The 16,152-nt window shown below is 39.4% G+C and overlaps 1 protein-coding gene across 2 annotated transcripts in view; it reads left to right on the top strand.

The window, feature by feature from the left end:
• The first annotated feature begins 3,827 nt into the window (after positions 1 to 3,827).
• LOC115199930 (nuclear receptor subfamily 5 group A member 2-like) overlaps positions 3,828 to 16,152 on the top strand; it is a 31,155-nt gene continuing 18,830 nt past the window's right edge. The window contains exons 1-4 of one of the 2 annotated variants that reach the window (XM_029762488.1): positions 4,151 to 4,172; positions 6,232 to 6,350; positions 6,451 to 6,592; positions 12,431 to 13,089. In XM_029762488.1, coding sequence (XP_029618348.1) covers positions 4,151 to 4,172; positions 6,232 to 6,350; positions 6,451 to 6,592; positions 12,431 to 13,089 — 942 coding nt within the window. Of the gene's footprint in view, positions 4,173 to 6,231; positions 6,351 to 6,437; positions 6,593 to 12,430; positions 13,090 to 16,152 lie in introns of both variants that reach the window. The other variant, XM_029762489.1, reaches the window with a different exon arrangement.

Genomic DNA, 16,152 nt, shown 5'->3' with positions numbered 1-16,152 from the left:
TCTAGCTCTTAGTAAAGTGTTTGTGGTTTTAATCTTTGACCTTGTGGGAAGACACTGGCGGAAACCCCTTGCACGTTTGCTTTCTTAAGATGCTATTGTAGTTTGACCATCTTTGTTCCTCCTCCAAGTGTTTTGTTTGGTTTCGTTTGTGCAGTACCCTTACCCAAAGGACAAACGGAAGACACTGACATATGTGTTGAGCCAGGGCTTATCATATTGTTCATGCTTGCTTTGTGATTTGTTATTGACAAGTAGAAATGTAGTCTCTCAATATATGTATATTCTTCTGAGAAAGCAGTCTCCACTTTCTTCTGAGAAAGCAGACTCCTTACACTTTCTTCTGTATCGTTCAGATAGCTCCTCTTTGAGGCACAATTGATCCAATCATTAACTGGTAACGGTTGTTACACCTGGGTGAGATGGCTACACCTAAACTGACGTGCTACTTGTTACATCCAGTCAGTCTGTTCTACTGTAATTCCATCCTTGTCTGAACCATCAGCATGTATTTTCTATAGCAGAATTATATAATGAATGCATTCAATTAAATGTTCACAGAAAATAATACTTACTTTTTTAATTACTTTTTTTGGTGACATATTTACTCTTCTTCTTTTTTTTTGCTGTGTTACATGTAAAAAAGATTAGCATAAATGCACTTTCACCTATATAGCAATTGTTTTCCTATACTTTTTTATCCCAGAGATTCTGCTGTTTTAGCAGAAAATAGCTGCAGATGGCACAATGTGCAAAATATAAATGATGAAGTCAAAACAACATCGAAGCCCCAATCCTGCTCTTTATTTATTGTCCTAATATATCTCAGAGACAGAGACAGAGCGCTTCTGATGCTGGGGTACCATTGACCTGTAGCCACAGCACACTCGCAAAACAAAAGAGTGCTGGAGACAAACATTAGATAGGCCATATTTCTGGGATTCATTCACAAGAGGCCTAGCCTGGTGTCTGCCTCTGCAGGCCCTCTTCCTACTCCTCACCCTGTCCTGACAGTGGGCTCAATGTTTGTTTTCTGCCTCTTAGATATAATAATAGGATGTCTTGATAGCCTAATCAGGGACCTTGTTTTTGCCTAAACTGAGACCTTGGAGGGTCACTGCCCCATACTAAGATCCTTCACTGCAGTGGGCTCACGGCACTATAGGATACATACAACAGGAAGTGTAGGATAGATGTCTCATTAGTCTTAGTCTCATAGAGCTAATGCCTCTACTACAGTTACAGTTACTGCTGCTGGTGCAATAACAACCAGTTTTTTTTATTCAGTCTTTGCAACAGCGAACCGTATGTGAATAGTGTAATTCAAATGTAAAAGTTTAAACTCCTGCTTTGCACCACCTCATAGGATAATAATCATGTCCACAACCTGCAAACAATGGGTAGAATGGAGAATGAAGCAAATGTTTATCATGATTCACGAACAGGAATTCCAAAAGACATACCTTGTGGGTTTTGTATTTCTCCAGCTATGCAGGCCAATTGATACAACTAGAATGATGAGATAACCAAATGCCTGGTGTAGACTTGCAATGTTTCACCACAAACGTTATGAGCTTTTACACATTCAAATAAGAGGTGGAATCGATCTTGGCCTTCAAGTCATTACAATAGACAGGCACTTGAGCACAATATCTTAAAGGTTCAATACAACCGTTTTATCTCAATACCAAGTAATTTCTGGGTAACAATTAAGTACCTTAATGTAATTTTCTTCAATTACAATGGTAAAAAATAACCCAAAATTTCTCAAGCAAGAATTTTGCTAGGACTGTCTGGGAGCGGTCTGAGTGAGAGGCCTAATTGGACGAGCCTGATGGGAGGGATATGTAACCTCATAGTGTGGAAATCTACATAAAACAATGGAAAATTACATTTTGGACTGCACTGGGCCTTTAAGAATATAGCATCTCTATACAATATCTCCCCTCCCCGAACCGATGTTCTAAATCCATATTATAAACTGGGTGGTTCGAGCCCTGAATGCTGATTGGCTGAAAGCCGGGGTGTATGTTTGTAACCACTTTATAATAGCAATAAGGCACCTCGGGGTATCCAGTCACTCCGCGTTGCGCCGTGCGTAAGAACAGCCCTTAGACATGATATATTGGTCATATACCCACACCCCCGCATGCCTTATTGCTTAATTATACAAAGGGTGGGTCTAATCCTGAATGCTGATTGTTTAAAACTGCATTCCAGCCCGTGTCTATTCCACAAGTTACCACCAAGCTAAATCTATGACATTGAAATGCCCATTTACTCTGTTCCATTTGACTGCGCAATCCACTGGCTCATCACTGCAGCCAAGCAATTTATAAACTTGATCTCCACTATGAAAAGCATCTAGACAGTATCTCACATTTCTTTTAGACTAACATTTAGTTTTCAACAGCGGAAGATGTGTATAAACTTTGCTGTCTGCCTCTCCGACATTTGCAACATTGTTTCAATATTCAGATTTGTTCATGGCTCTCATGAGGACCGACACGGGGCTGGAAGACCCAGAGTTACCTCTGCTGCAGAGGATACATTAATTCGATTTACCAGACTCAGAAATTGCATCCCAAATAAATGCTTCACAGAGTTGAAGTAACAGACACATCTCAACATCAACTGTTCAGAGGAGACTTGTGTGAAATATATCCAGCTGTCCCATAGCAATGGACATGTTGGGAGTCAGGACTAGACAGACAGGCACACAGCGTTTCTCAGCCAATCGAAATCATCAATAAACTGGCATCATTTTTATGGATATATATATATATATAAAGAAATGTAAATTGAAAAAATGTAAAACGAAACGAAGTGCAGCTAGTTTGCATTCTTTCCAGCTTCAGTTTGAAGTGGTTGTGTTAGTTGTCTTGTTGGCTTGCTCCTCTGAACAACAGTGTCAGAGAGAGCCGAACAGATAGAATGAACCGAACAGATAGAATGAGTCTAGCCGGCTTGGGTAGCAACCCTCAATTTGTGTTGGCACTATATATTGTGGAAGGATTAAATAGTATGAATAAATTCATCAAAATAACTTTTTAATGAAAATATGTCAATCATTATTTGAATATGTTGGTAACCCGTTGTACAAAAGTGATAATGCAATCGAAGCCGGTGTTCTTGTCATGGTTTGCCGGCCCTCGACTACCTCTCGGGCCTACCAACACCCATGCCAATTTATCCTCCTAACACCGGCTTCTCAGGCATTATCACTTGATTGTACACACCACTCTCATTAACACAGAACATACTGTATCCAGAAGTGGTTATTTCAGACCTAATACCACTGCAGATTTATTACAATGAACTCAAGAAAAAACGTGAGTTTTATTAATTTGACTAAGCTGCGCTGGTGGCAACGATATAATTGAAATTGGACTCAGGTAATTATCATTCCTGATTTTGTAAATGTACAATGTTTGGTTAAACCACTAAGTTCAAGTTCTGCCTTGGAGTTTATCCTCGGGAATTGTAGGTAGATGGTAGGGGTTCAGATGATTATGTGTGCCTCTATGGTCACTGAGGGGCTTGCATTACACAATGTATTGACCTACTGTCATTAGATTGCTGAAGTATATTAGTTACATATTTTCTACAATTGTAAGGCGATTCCGTATTGTCTTTGTCATAGCCAAAGTATGCCAGTTTCACAGTAATAAAACATTCATAATTACATTAGATGATTGAACTGCCATACACAGTGCTCAAGGACAGACAATACAATATGGATTGTTTGAAATATGTCCATTTTCTGGCATATATGATACTGATGAGGTATAGGACACTGATAGCCCCGTAAGATACACTGTGTCTGTATGTGTGCATCTCAGTTATTATATTGCTTGGATTGTGAAAAAAAGGGCGCATCATCGTATCCGTAGTCGTCACATGACATGTCGATGACCAATAAGAACTTTAGTAACTTTTTTGCTATTTAATAAAGAAGGAAGAGCAAAGACAAAGCTGGAAATGACTGCAGTTATTCGTGGAGATCCCCATTTTCCTAAATGATCTGTTTTTAGGCTAAGTATTTGTTTTGTATATTCGGATTTTATAGGCTATCCAAAGTGGCCAAAGTTTTGCAGCATCTTATTTAAGGTTTTATTATCGTCGACGTCTGGCCTACCTCATAGGTAATCAAATGTTGGGAGAAAAGGCACAAGGTAAGTCTATTAATCCGCTAGTTGAATCTGTACAATTGTCTTAAACTTTGGATATGCCAACATTAACTTTGTAAACCCACAGATAGGCTTATGCAATATTTTATACATATAGCAATATGCCTCTAATGTTTTGTTGTAGCAAGTCCATTTCGAATAGCCTATTTAAAGTCATTAAGAATGACATAGAACACAATTTTAATAAAGAAATTCTGTCTGCGCTTCCCATATTTGTGGCTTGGCCGTAAAGCATAATGCATCCTGACAAATATTATATAAACCTCGCATAAGCCTTCAGTAGGCTATCTGAGAAATAAGTTATTCAAAACTATTTATCCTTGATCACTTTTATTTTTTCTTTGTTTGGCTCAGTAAGAAAAATAAGAAAAATATTACGCTAGCTACCTAGTTTGGCGCATTTGAAATCAAAGTGGTACAAAATGAAATGCTTCCTCTCCACATATGAACTTGAGGTATCGAGTAGTCTAATAGATTTACATAATTGTCAGAACGGCAAATAGAGTCAGTGTGAATCAGTGAATCTAATTTAATTCTACAAAATAGCTTATACCCAAACAAAAATAATTAAGCCTACTTATCGAATATAACGTAATCTTCCTATTTTGTAATTAATAATTAAAGAAAGATAGTTAATAGACTAACGCTCCTTGTTGAAATGTATTGTTGAAACAGCCTTGAAATATAATTAAGTCATATGCAAAGGGTCTGCGTTTCCTTTTATAGATCTACCTGGCATATATCTAAGGCCTACTGATGTGAAAGTATACGTATATCCTTTGATGCGTAGGCTATAGGCCAACTCATTTCTTGTAAAAAAAAATATTGCTGTTCACGTCAATGGCATAAATTAGTCACACAATTAAAATTAATTATGAAAACTAAAACGACTGATGATAGTAGTAATATCAATATCAACAAACAACATGAATAATAATAACAATACTTGTAATAACGATCGATATAGCCTAACAATGCTACATAATATTAATATAAATATTATTCATAATCATACTAATAAGATGAATAAGACAATACTACTAATAATAGGCCTACTAATAATATTAATAGTAATGGCTAATATCACCTTCGGTCATTCTCTGTTCCTTTTTGATGGTTCACGGCATTCTCCTTCAGATTTGACATCTCTAACCGTTTATTATGTTGCAAGACAGAGTACACCGTACCGCTTAGGAGGTTGTTTCCTAAATATAGGTGGTCGCATCCACCGCTCATTGACCAATCTCCCAGCAGAAGAGCCTTGAGTACAGGACCTGTGCGCGTGTCGAAGGCTATGCGTGCGAGGCGTATAAAGACAGAAGACTACTGAAGCTGAAGCGCGCGTGGCCGTGTTGTGTGTTTGGATTATAAAACGCGTTATTCTATCCTGGTTTGGGGCATTTCATGATTAATAGGGTTAAGCACTTGGAAGAAGGGGACAATAAAGGTATCCACCTATGCGTCTTATATTTGGCGTCTTTTGGGCTCAATGAATCTGTCTAATCATGTGCCTGTTTAAATTTAGGATAATGTTGGTTGCCCCTAATAGACGTAACATAAAAATAAAATTGAATTAAATTGGATTTGAATAATCTATTAATATGAAAATGGTATGTTCGCTCGCATACAGTATGTAATCATCGGTCTTATTTTTGTGAAATAGACTAAAACTATTTCCAATCAGCTCTCATACAAATGCGAATTTCACTAGATCAACTATTTATCATGTTCAATGTGGAAATCAATAAACTTCTGCATTCTTCCCCTATGTGCATTATGATTTATCAACCCATATTAAGATCATCATTATTATAAGCCAAACTTGGTTTTGTTAGGTTTTAGGACTATTTTGAATTAAGTTTGATTTAAAAACAGACATTTTTGTCACAACTGCTATGAATCCTGCAATTTCGTCCTGCATTTTACAATGTGTCATGGGCAGTAAATGCATTCGATTAAGAAACGGTACTTTATTTGAATGAATTGATTAACTACATCCCTGCGTCACCGTTTTTCTTGACCCTTGATTTTATTCGCTAACTAGGCGTCCCTTTGAAAGTAATGGACTACACCTATGATGCCGATTTGGAAGAATTGTGTCCTGTTTGTGGAGATAAGGTCTCAGGATACCACTATGGACTCCTTACATGTGAAAGTTGTAAGGTATTTTCATTTGGAATTACTCATTATTTAAAATGTCCTTTTCCCCCCTTGTGTTTGTGGGTATTGTGGCCCGTCAACCTAATGTAGATATTTCCTCCAGGGCTTCTTCAAGAGGACAGTCCAGAACAATAAGAGGTACACTTGTGCAGAAAACCAGGAGTGTAAAATAGACAAAACACAGCGGAAGAGATGTCCCTTCTGCCGATTCCAGAAATGCCTCAATGTTGGCATGAGATTAGAAGGTATGGTTCTCCTCATCATTTTACCCCTTCATTTGACGTTATCAGTGAGAGCATTTCAACATTATTGTCCAGAAGAAATATGCCCTTAATGTTGTGCCATATTTTTACATATGCAAATAAAATACAATTTTATGACTGTAGATCTATTTGCATTTTTTAAATAATTTGCTATTCATCTAAAATATGTACATTTCTTCTTTATGGTCAGTAGGACTACACTAAAAATAAAAGATATCTGGAGCATCCTAGGGGTTCTTCATATTGAAACTGTGGGGAACCCCTACAAGTTCTTCCAAGAACCCCTTGAATGGATCCTCAGATAACCTTTTGAAGAACCTTTTGGGGTAAATTTCTGAACTATCCCCCCTCCTCTATTATTATTATTATTATTAATAATATGCATAACAATAACACTCTTTTTTGTTGTCAGTGTTTATTTTGATTTAAGTGGCAAAGCAGAATAAAATATCCAAATATGATGTAAACTCCCAGCAGAGCCCCAAGTCCAATGGGCATACCCTCTGGCGTGTTGATGTTAATGTGTTGATATTCTCCGTATCCATAGTCAGAATGCTTTTGCAGTGCACGGTGATCTAACAGGTCTGCTGTTATATTCATCAGAGGTGTAGGGAGGGTGAAGTCTGTGAATCCAAAAAATAGTAATTATACAGATGATTAACACAACATGCACACGACAGTATTCACCTTGGTTTTTGTGGTAAATGTGAATGAAAAAACTTTTGATAATGGTTTTCACACACATACCTTGTCCATAATGTAGAGGCCTATGGGATTTTCATTGTATAACATACCAATACCAATTGATATACCTTTGTACACTACGGTCAAAAGTTTAAGAACACGTACTCATTCAAGGGTTTTTCTTAATTTTTACCATTTTCTACATTGTTGAATAATAGTGGATACATCAAAACTATGAAATAACACATATGGAATCATTTAGTAACCAAAAAAGTGTTAAACAAATCAAAATATATTTGAGATTTGAGATTCTTCAAATAACCACCCTTTGCCTTGATGACAGCTTTGCACACTCTTGGCATTCTCTCAACCAGCTTCATGAGGTAGTCACATAGAATGCATTTCAATTAGCAGGTGTGCCTTCTTAAAAGTTCATTTGTGGAATTCCTTTCCTTCTTAATGTGTTTGAGCCAATCACTTGTGTGGGGGGGTATACAGAAGATAGCCCTATTTTGTAAAAGACCAAGTCCATATTATGGCAATAACAGCTCAAATAAGCAAAGAGAAATGACAGTCCATCATTACTTTAAGACATGAAGGTCAGTCAATGCGGAACATTTCAAGAACTTTGAAAATTTCTAGAAGTGCAGTCGCAAAAACCATCAAGGGCTATGATGAAACTGGTTCTCATGAGGACCGACACAGGACTGGAAGACCCAGTGTTACATCTGCTGCAGAGGATACGTTCATTAGAGTTACCAGCCTCAGAAATTGCAGCCAAAATAAATGCTTCACAGAGTTCAAGTAACAGACACATCTCAACATCAGCTGTTCAGAGGAGACTGCGTGAATCAGGCCTTCATGGTCAAATTGCTGCAAAGAAACCACTACTAAAGGGCACCAATGAGAAGAAGAGACTTGCTTTGGCCAAGAAACACGAGCAATGGACATTCGATTGGTGGAAATTTGTCCTTTGGTCTGGAGTCCAAATTGGAGGTTTTTGGTTCCAACCGCCGTGTCTTTGTGAGACGCGGTGTAGGTGAACGGATGATCTCCGCATGTGTATTTCCCACTGTAAAGCATGGAGGAGGAGGTGTTATGGTGTGGGGGTGTTTAGCTGGTGACACTGTCAAATCAAATCAAACTTTATTTGCCACATGCACCGAATACAACAAGTGTAGACTTTACCATGAAATGCTTACTTACAAGCCCTTAACCAACAATGCAGTTCAAGAACAAGAAAATATTTATCAAGTAGGCTAAAATATGAAGTAACACAATAAGAATAACAATAACGAGGCTATATACAAAGGGCATCGGTACCGAGTTAGTGTGCAGGGGTACAGGCTAGTTGAGGTAATCTGTACATGTAGGTGGGGGCGAAGTGACTTTGCATACGTAACAAACAAACAGCAAGTAGCAGCAGTGTACTGGGGGGGGGGGGGGGGTCAATGTAAATTGTCCGGTGGCGATTTTTATGAATTGTTCAGCAGTTTAATGGCTTGTGGGTAGAAGCTGTTGAGGAGCTTTTTGGTCCTAGACTTGACGCTCCGGTACCTGTGATTTATTTAGAACTCAAGGCACACTTACCAGCATGGCTACCACAGCATTCTGCAGCGATACGCCATCCCATCTGGTTTGGGCTTAGTTGGATGATCATTTGTTTTTCAACAGGACAATGACCCAACACACCTCCAGGCTGTGTAAGGGCTATTTTACCAAGAAGGAGAGGGATGGAATGCTGCATCAGATGACCTGGCCTCCACAATCCCCCAACCTCAAACAAATTGAGATTGTTTGGGATGAGTCGGATCGCAGAGTGAAGGAAAAGCAGCCAACAAGTGCTCAGCATATGTGGGAACTCCTTCAAGATTGTTGGAAAAGTATTCCAGGTGAAGTTGGTTGAGAGAATGCCAAGAGTGTGAAAAGCTGTAATCAAGTCAAAAGGGTGGCTATTTGAAGAATCTCAAATCTCAAATATATTTTTATTTGTTTAACACTTTTTTGGTTACTACATGATTCCATATGTGTTATTTCATAGTTTTGATGTCTTCACTATTATTCTACAATGTAGAAAATAAAAAACTAAAACTTCTGACTGGTAGTGTATGCCTCCTCTTCTGTATACCTGCAGACACAGACATAAAAGTGCGCAGTTCAGTCATCCGCACCCAGTTCAGCTAGCCTTCAAATTATTCTTATAGCAAACAGTTGAAGTTGGAAGTTTACATACACTTAGGTTGAAGTCATTAAAACAATTTTTTCAAACACTCCACAAATTTCTTGTTAACATCCACTTTGTACATGACACAAGTAATTTTTCCAACAATTGTTTACAGACAGATTATTTCACTTATAATTCACTGTATCATAATTCCAGTGGGTCATACATTTACATACACTAAATTGACTGCCTTTAAACAGCTTGGAAAATTCCAGAAAATTATGTCATTGGCTTTAGAAGCTTCTGATTGGATAATTGACATCATTTGAGTCAATTGGAGGTGTACCTGTGGATGTATTTCAAGGCCTACCTTCAAACTCAGTGCCTCTTTGCTTGACATAATGGGAAAATCAAAAGAAATCAGCCAAGATCTCAGAAAAACAATTGCAGACCTCCACAAGTCTGGTACATCCTTGGGAGCAATTTCCAAATGCCTGAAGGTACCACGTTCATCTGTACAAACAATAGTACGTGTGTATAACCACCATGGGACCACGCAGCTGTCATACCACTCAGGAAGGAGACGTGTTCTGTCTCCTAGAGATGAACATACTTTGGTGCGAAAAGTGCAAATAAATCCCAGAACAACAGCAAAGGACCTTGTAAAGATGCATGTGGAAACAGATACAAAAGTATCTATATCCACAGTAAAACGAGTCCTATATCGACATAACCTGAAAGGTCGCTCAGCAAGGAAGAAGCCACTGCTCCAAAACCGCCATAAAAAAGCCAGACTACGGTTTACAACTGCACATGAGGACAAAGATCGTACTTTTTGGAGAAATTTCCTCTCTGATCATCTCTGGTCTGATGAAACAAAAATAGAACTGTTTGGCCATAATGACCATCGTTATGTTTGGAGGAAAAAGGGGGAGGTTTGCAAGCCGAAGAACACCATCCCAACTGTGAAGCACGGGGGTGGCAGCATCATGTTGTGGGGGTGCATGCTGCAGGAGTGACTGGTGCACTTCACAAATTAGATGGCATCATGAGGGGTGAAAATTATGTGGATATATTGAAGCAACATCTCAAGACATCAGTCAGGAAGTTAAAGCTTGGTGGCAAATTGGTCTTCCAAATGGACAATGACCCCAAGCATACTTCCAAAGTTGTGGCAAAATGGCTTAAGGACAACAACGTCAAGCTATTGGAGTGGCCATCACAAAGCCCTGACCTCAATCCTATAGAAAATGTGTGGGCAGAACTGAAAAAGCGGGTACGAGCAAGGAGGCCTACAAACCTGACTCAGTTACAGCAGCTCTGTCAGGAAGAATGGGACAAAATTCACCCAACTTATTGTGGGAAGCTTGTGGAAGGCTACCCAAAACATTTGACCCAAGTTAAACAATTTAAAGGCAATGCTACCAATTACTAATTGAGTGTATGTAAACTTCTGACCCACTGAGAATGTGATGAAAGAAATAAAATCTGAAATAAATCATTCTCTCTACTATTATTCTGACATTTCACATTCTTAAAATAAAGTAGTGATCCTAACTGACCTAAGACAGGGAATTTTTACTAGGATTAAATGTCAGGAATTGTGAAAAACTGAGTTTAAATGTATTTGTCTAAGGTGTATGTGAACTTCCGACTTCAACTGTACGTATTCGTACCTCTGTTGATTGATTTCCTTTGAATTGTGTCCATTTTCTGTTTTACAAAGATTTGCACAAATATGAAAGATAGATGGTATCATCATGAAATAATATACATTTATTTCATATAAGGGACAAACCTTACCTTAAATTGAGGAGATCTTTACATTTTTCAGTTAAGTGCCTGCACCTGCTGTCCTTTCACATTCAAATCCACGTGTTTCAGTTGGGCAGTTAGGTTCATGCCAGAAACCCCACCAACTAAGGAGGTTCCTCAATGAACCCCACCTCCTATGGGGTTCTTGGAAGCACCTTTTTGGGGCAATTTTCAGTGGCAAGAATCCGAAGGTTCTTCAAAGAACTTTGAGGATCTTAGAAGAACCCTTGTTGAACCCCTACATTTTAGAGTATAGAATGGATTTTATAGCCTCTCTTAGCAATCAGTTGCATCTGGATTGTCAAATGTTTGTGCAAAAGTTGTAGTGGTAGCTTTGCATTAGGGACAGACAACATACAGACTAGATTGTCCATGTGGTTTTGTGAGGGGCTAGAGCGCGCAAAACATGACGGGGGCCAGAGCGCCGATTTCACCAGTGATTCCCAGGCATGTGATGCGAGAAAGCACCTGTTTCCGTGGAGAAATGACACATTCTTGACTTGCTGATAAAACTCTGGGCTTCTCGCTGATGGTTTTAAGCGTTCTATTTATATCAACAAGCTTAGTGTTACGTAACGTCAAAGGCATTAGCTTATGTTGTATATAGTAAATTGTCAAAAAGATAATTCAAATGTGTAGTAGAATAAAGGAGAATGGGTCACACTTTCAACAAACTATCTGTTAATGAGCAACTGCTTGCTACAGTTAGGGTTAGGGTTAGGGTAAGGTTTCGAATAAGGGTAAGGGTTAAGTTTAGGGTTAGGAAAAGGGTTAAGGTTAGGGTTACAGCTAGGGTTAGTAGATAGTTAGCTGAAATGCTACTGATACCGTAGTCTATCCAAATAAAGTGTTACCGGAGTATGATACCCTGGCGGTTGTTTTACATTGCTTTTTCCAAAAATTGGTTCAGGAAACTGCCAAACATTCCTGACTAAATTAGGGTATTTTCCTGTGCACTTGTTATGGCTGTATTTTCAATGATAGAAGTTTGAATGAGTTTCTCTTTATAAGGGCTTACATGAGGAATTATTTTACATGATTGACATTTTTCCATGATATCTTTCTGGCTATAGTAGCCTAGTAACAAATTGCATATAACAGATCCACTGTTGTCGATAGAGGTTCTGTTTCTCAACATGATGTCTCTTCTTTGACAGCGGTGCGTGCAGACCGCATGCGTGGGGGCAGGAATAAGTTTGGCCCCATGTACAAGCGGGACAGAGCCATGAAGCAGCAGAAGAAGGCTTTGATCCGTTCCACAGGCTTCAAGCTGGATTCTACTCCTCTACAGCTCTCGCCTGTACAGACTAACTATGGCTTCACCGGCACCCTGCACAGCCTCCCCTCCCTCCCCAAAGGCCTTATGCCCTCCATCCCAGCCTCCATCAACCCCACAGACTACGAGGCCAGCCTCTACGGACCCCCCTCCCTGGGGGTGGCCATGCAACCCCATGGGCCCCTGCCCACCCAGTACCAGTACACAGCATTCCCCAGCAGGGCCATCAAGTCTGAGTACCCTGACCCTTACACAAGCTCCCCAGAGTCTCTGGTGGGGTACCCCTTACCGGACGGGTACCCCTCCGGTGGCTCCCCGCAGCTTCCCAGCCAGCACCCCCTCGTGCTGGAGCTGCTGCGCTGCGACCCAGATGAGATGCAGATGCAGAGTAAGATCATGGCCTTCCTGCAGCAGGAGCAGAGTGGCCGGGGCCGGCAGGAAAAGCTCAGCACCTTCAGCCTCATGTGTCGCATGGCCGACCAGACTCTGTTTTCCATAGTGGAGTGGGCCAGGAGCTGCATCTTCTTCAAGGAGCTCAAGGTAAGCTCCCAGGCTCCAGTCCACAGGGAAACGATAGGCGAGAGATGCACATTGAGAAATTATCCTTATAATCATGATTGCAGTATCATATCTTATCATTGTCATGATCGTACTTAATAGATAAGTAATATCAAGAATATTCAAGAAAAAATGATAGCAGTAGATCTTTATCTTTTGGTTATCTGATGTCCTTTCTAAAACGTTGCACCCACACACAGATATTGGCAGTAAAGAATGAAGGCCTGTGTAAAATGATCTATTTATTATGACAGATTGCTGTCATTGTTTCTGTATCTCCTTGTTCCTGGTGGCGGCACTCAAACAGAGCAGCAGTTAAAGAGGTGACACCATAACCCATTCTGTTTCCCTCTGTGTAATGATTTGAGATGCATCACTGTCCAAGCCAGATAGGCCTTGCACTTTAATTCTCTTTGTCAACTGAATGGTGTATTTGAGTTGTGCCATACGGTACAGCACAAGTTATTGCCCCAGTCAAATGTTACTCCCGGCCCCAAAGGAGAAAGACATCAATACTGTTGTCGGACACTGTGGTGGCTGACCTGGATATGTTACAAAATACTTTTCTATTTTTAAACATTTGAGCAGTTCACCCTGCATTGGTATGAGAAGTCTGATGGCACTACGTTGCAATAACAGTATCTGCTAAATGAAGTAAATATAATTGTAAATGTAAAAATGACAATTGCAAAGCATGCTGAGAATTATTCTAAGGAGCTCCGCCCGACACAAGGCCAGTAATAATACCCAGTGTGCTTTGCAGTTAATTTTTGGATGTGTATTTTCATATATACATTTACATTTTGATCATTTGGTAGACACTCTTATCCAGAGTGACTTACAGTCAGTGCGTTCAACTAAGGTAGATAAACAACATATCTCAGTTATAGCAAGTAAAACGTTTCGGTAACCGTTACTGAGAATGTTGTTGTTTGGGCCAGGTACTTGCAAATGAAATTCTGTACTTTAAAATACAAAATACATGTATTTTAATTAAAAGCTTTTGAAAATATAAGTATTTTGTAGTCTATTTTGATACATTGATCTTCATTGTATTTTATAATTGTATTTTAAAAATTTTGCCCATCCATGGTGAAGGCTGACCAGTGCTATTGGTGAATGGTCACTGTGCTAATTGTTCATGCTGTTCTCAGCCAGAGAATGGTTTGTGACGGGAACTTACTAATGGATTGTTTGTTCTTGTAGCACCAGATCTGAATTGAAGCGTATATTTAGAAGCAAGTTTTTGTCATGTTATTGTTATTTCTCTCTCAGCCTTATCTTAGTGACAGTGAGTCCATTGTGTGGATTATCTGATGGGCCACACTCCCTGAGTGAGAAAGGAACATGGTACAGTGCCTTCTGAAAGCATTCATATCCCTTAACTTATTTCACACATTGTTGTGTTACAGCCTGAAGTCAAAATGTATTCAATATTTAAAAAAATCCTCACCCATCTACACACAAAACCCCATAATGACAAAGTGAAAACATTTTTTAAGAAATTTTTGCAAATTTATTGAAAATGTAACACAGAAATGTCTATATTACATAAGTATTCACACCCCTGAGCCAATACTTTTTAGAAGCACCTTTGCCGGCGATTATAGCTTTGAGTCATGAGTATGTCTGTATCAGCTTTGCACATCTGGATTTGGAGATTTTCTCCCATTTCTCCCATTCTTCCATTCTCAAGCTCTGTTAAGTTAGATGGGGAGCGTCAGTGAACTGCAATCTTCAAGTCTTTCCACAGATTTTCATTGGGATTGAAACCTGGGCTTTCGTTTGGCCACTCAAGGGCTTTCACATTCTTGTTCAGAAGCCAGTCCAGCGTTACTTTGGCTGTATGCTTGGGGTCATTGTCCTGTTGGAACATAAATCTTCTCCCCAGTCTAAGATCATTTTCACTCTGAAGCAGGTTCTCATCAAGGATTGGCTTGTATTTGGCTCCATTCATTATTCCCTCTATCCTTACCAGTTTCCCAGCCCCTGCCACTGAAAAGCATCTCCATGTTTCACGGAAGAGATGGTGTTAAACGGGTGATGAGCTGTGCCTGGTTTTCTCCAGACATAGCGCTTTGCATTCAGGCCAAAGATCTATTTTTATCTCATCAAACCACAGAATCTATTGCCTCATGCTCTCAGAGTCTTTCATGTGCTTTTTCATTAAACTCCAGGTGTGCTGTCATGTGACTTTTTCTCAGGAGTGGCTTCAAGGAACTATGTAGTTCTTTCAGAATGGTCATTGGGTTCTTGGTCACCTCCCTGACCAAGGTCCATCTTGCCCGGTTGCTCAGTTTGGTTGGACGGCCAGCTCTAGGCAGTCTGGGTAGTTCCATATTTTTTCAATTTCCCAATGATGGAGACGACTGTGCTCTTGGAAACTTTCGACACTCTAGAAATTGTTTTATACCCTTCATCAGATGTATGCCGCATCACAATTCTATAGTATAGTTTCTGCTCTGACATACATTGTCAACTGTGGGACCTTATATATACAGGTATGTTTATTTTTAAATAATGTCCAAACAATTGAATTGGCCACAGGTGGACTCCAATCAAGTTGTAGTGACATCTCAAGGATGATCAAAGGAAATTGGATGCACCTGAGGTCAATTTAGAGTGTCATAGCAAAGGGGTTTGAATACTTATGTAAATGATACCCGAGTAGACTCAAAAATACCCAAGACAACTCAAAGCTATAATCGCCGCCAAAGGTGCTTCTACAAAGTATTGACTCAGGGGTGTGAATACTTATGTAAATGAGATACTGTATTTCTGTATTTAATTTACAATACATTAGCAAAAATGTCTAAAAACATGTTTTCACTTTGTCATTATGGGGTATTGTGTGTAGATGGTTGAGAACACAATCTATTTAATCCATTTTGAATTCATGATGTAACACAACAAAATGTGGAATGAGTCAAGGGGTATGAATACTTGTGTATCTTTGTGTATCTTTGTATAGGCTGTGTCAGAGAGATACACACAGGGGCCCGTGACCCCTCACTTTAGTCTTTCAACTGGGTTATTTTAGGGATG

The sequence above is a fragment of the Salmo trutta genome, chromosome 9, assembly GCF_901001165.1.
Source record: "Salmo trutta chromosome 9, fSalTru1.1, whole genome shotgun sequence".
NCBI classification, from domain to species: domain Eukaryota; kingdom Metazoa; phylum Chordata; class Actinopteri; order Salmoniformes; family Salmonidae; genus Salmo; species Salmo trutta.
The sequence above is the reverse complement of the archived record's forward strand: the minus strand, read 5'-3'. Positions and strand labels throughout refer to the sequence as shown.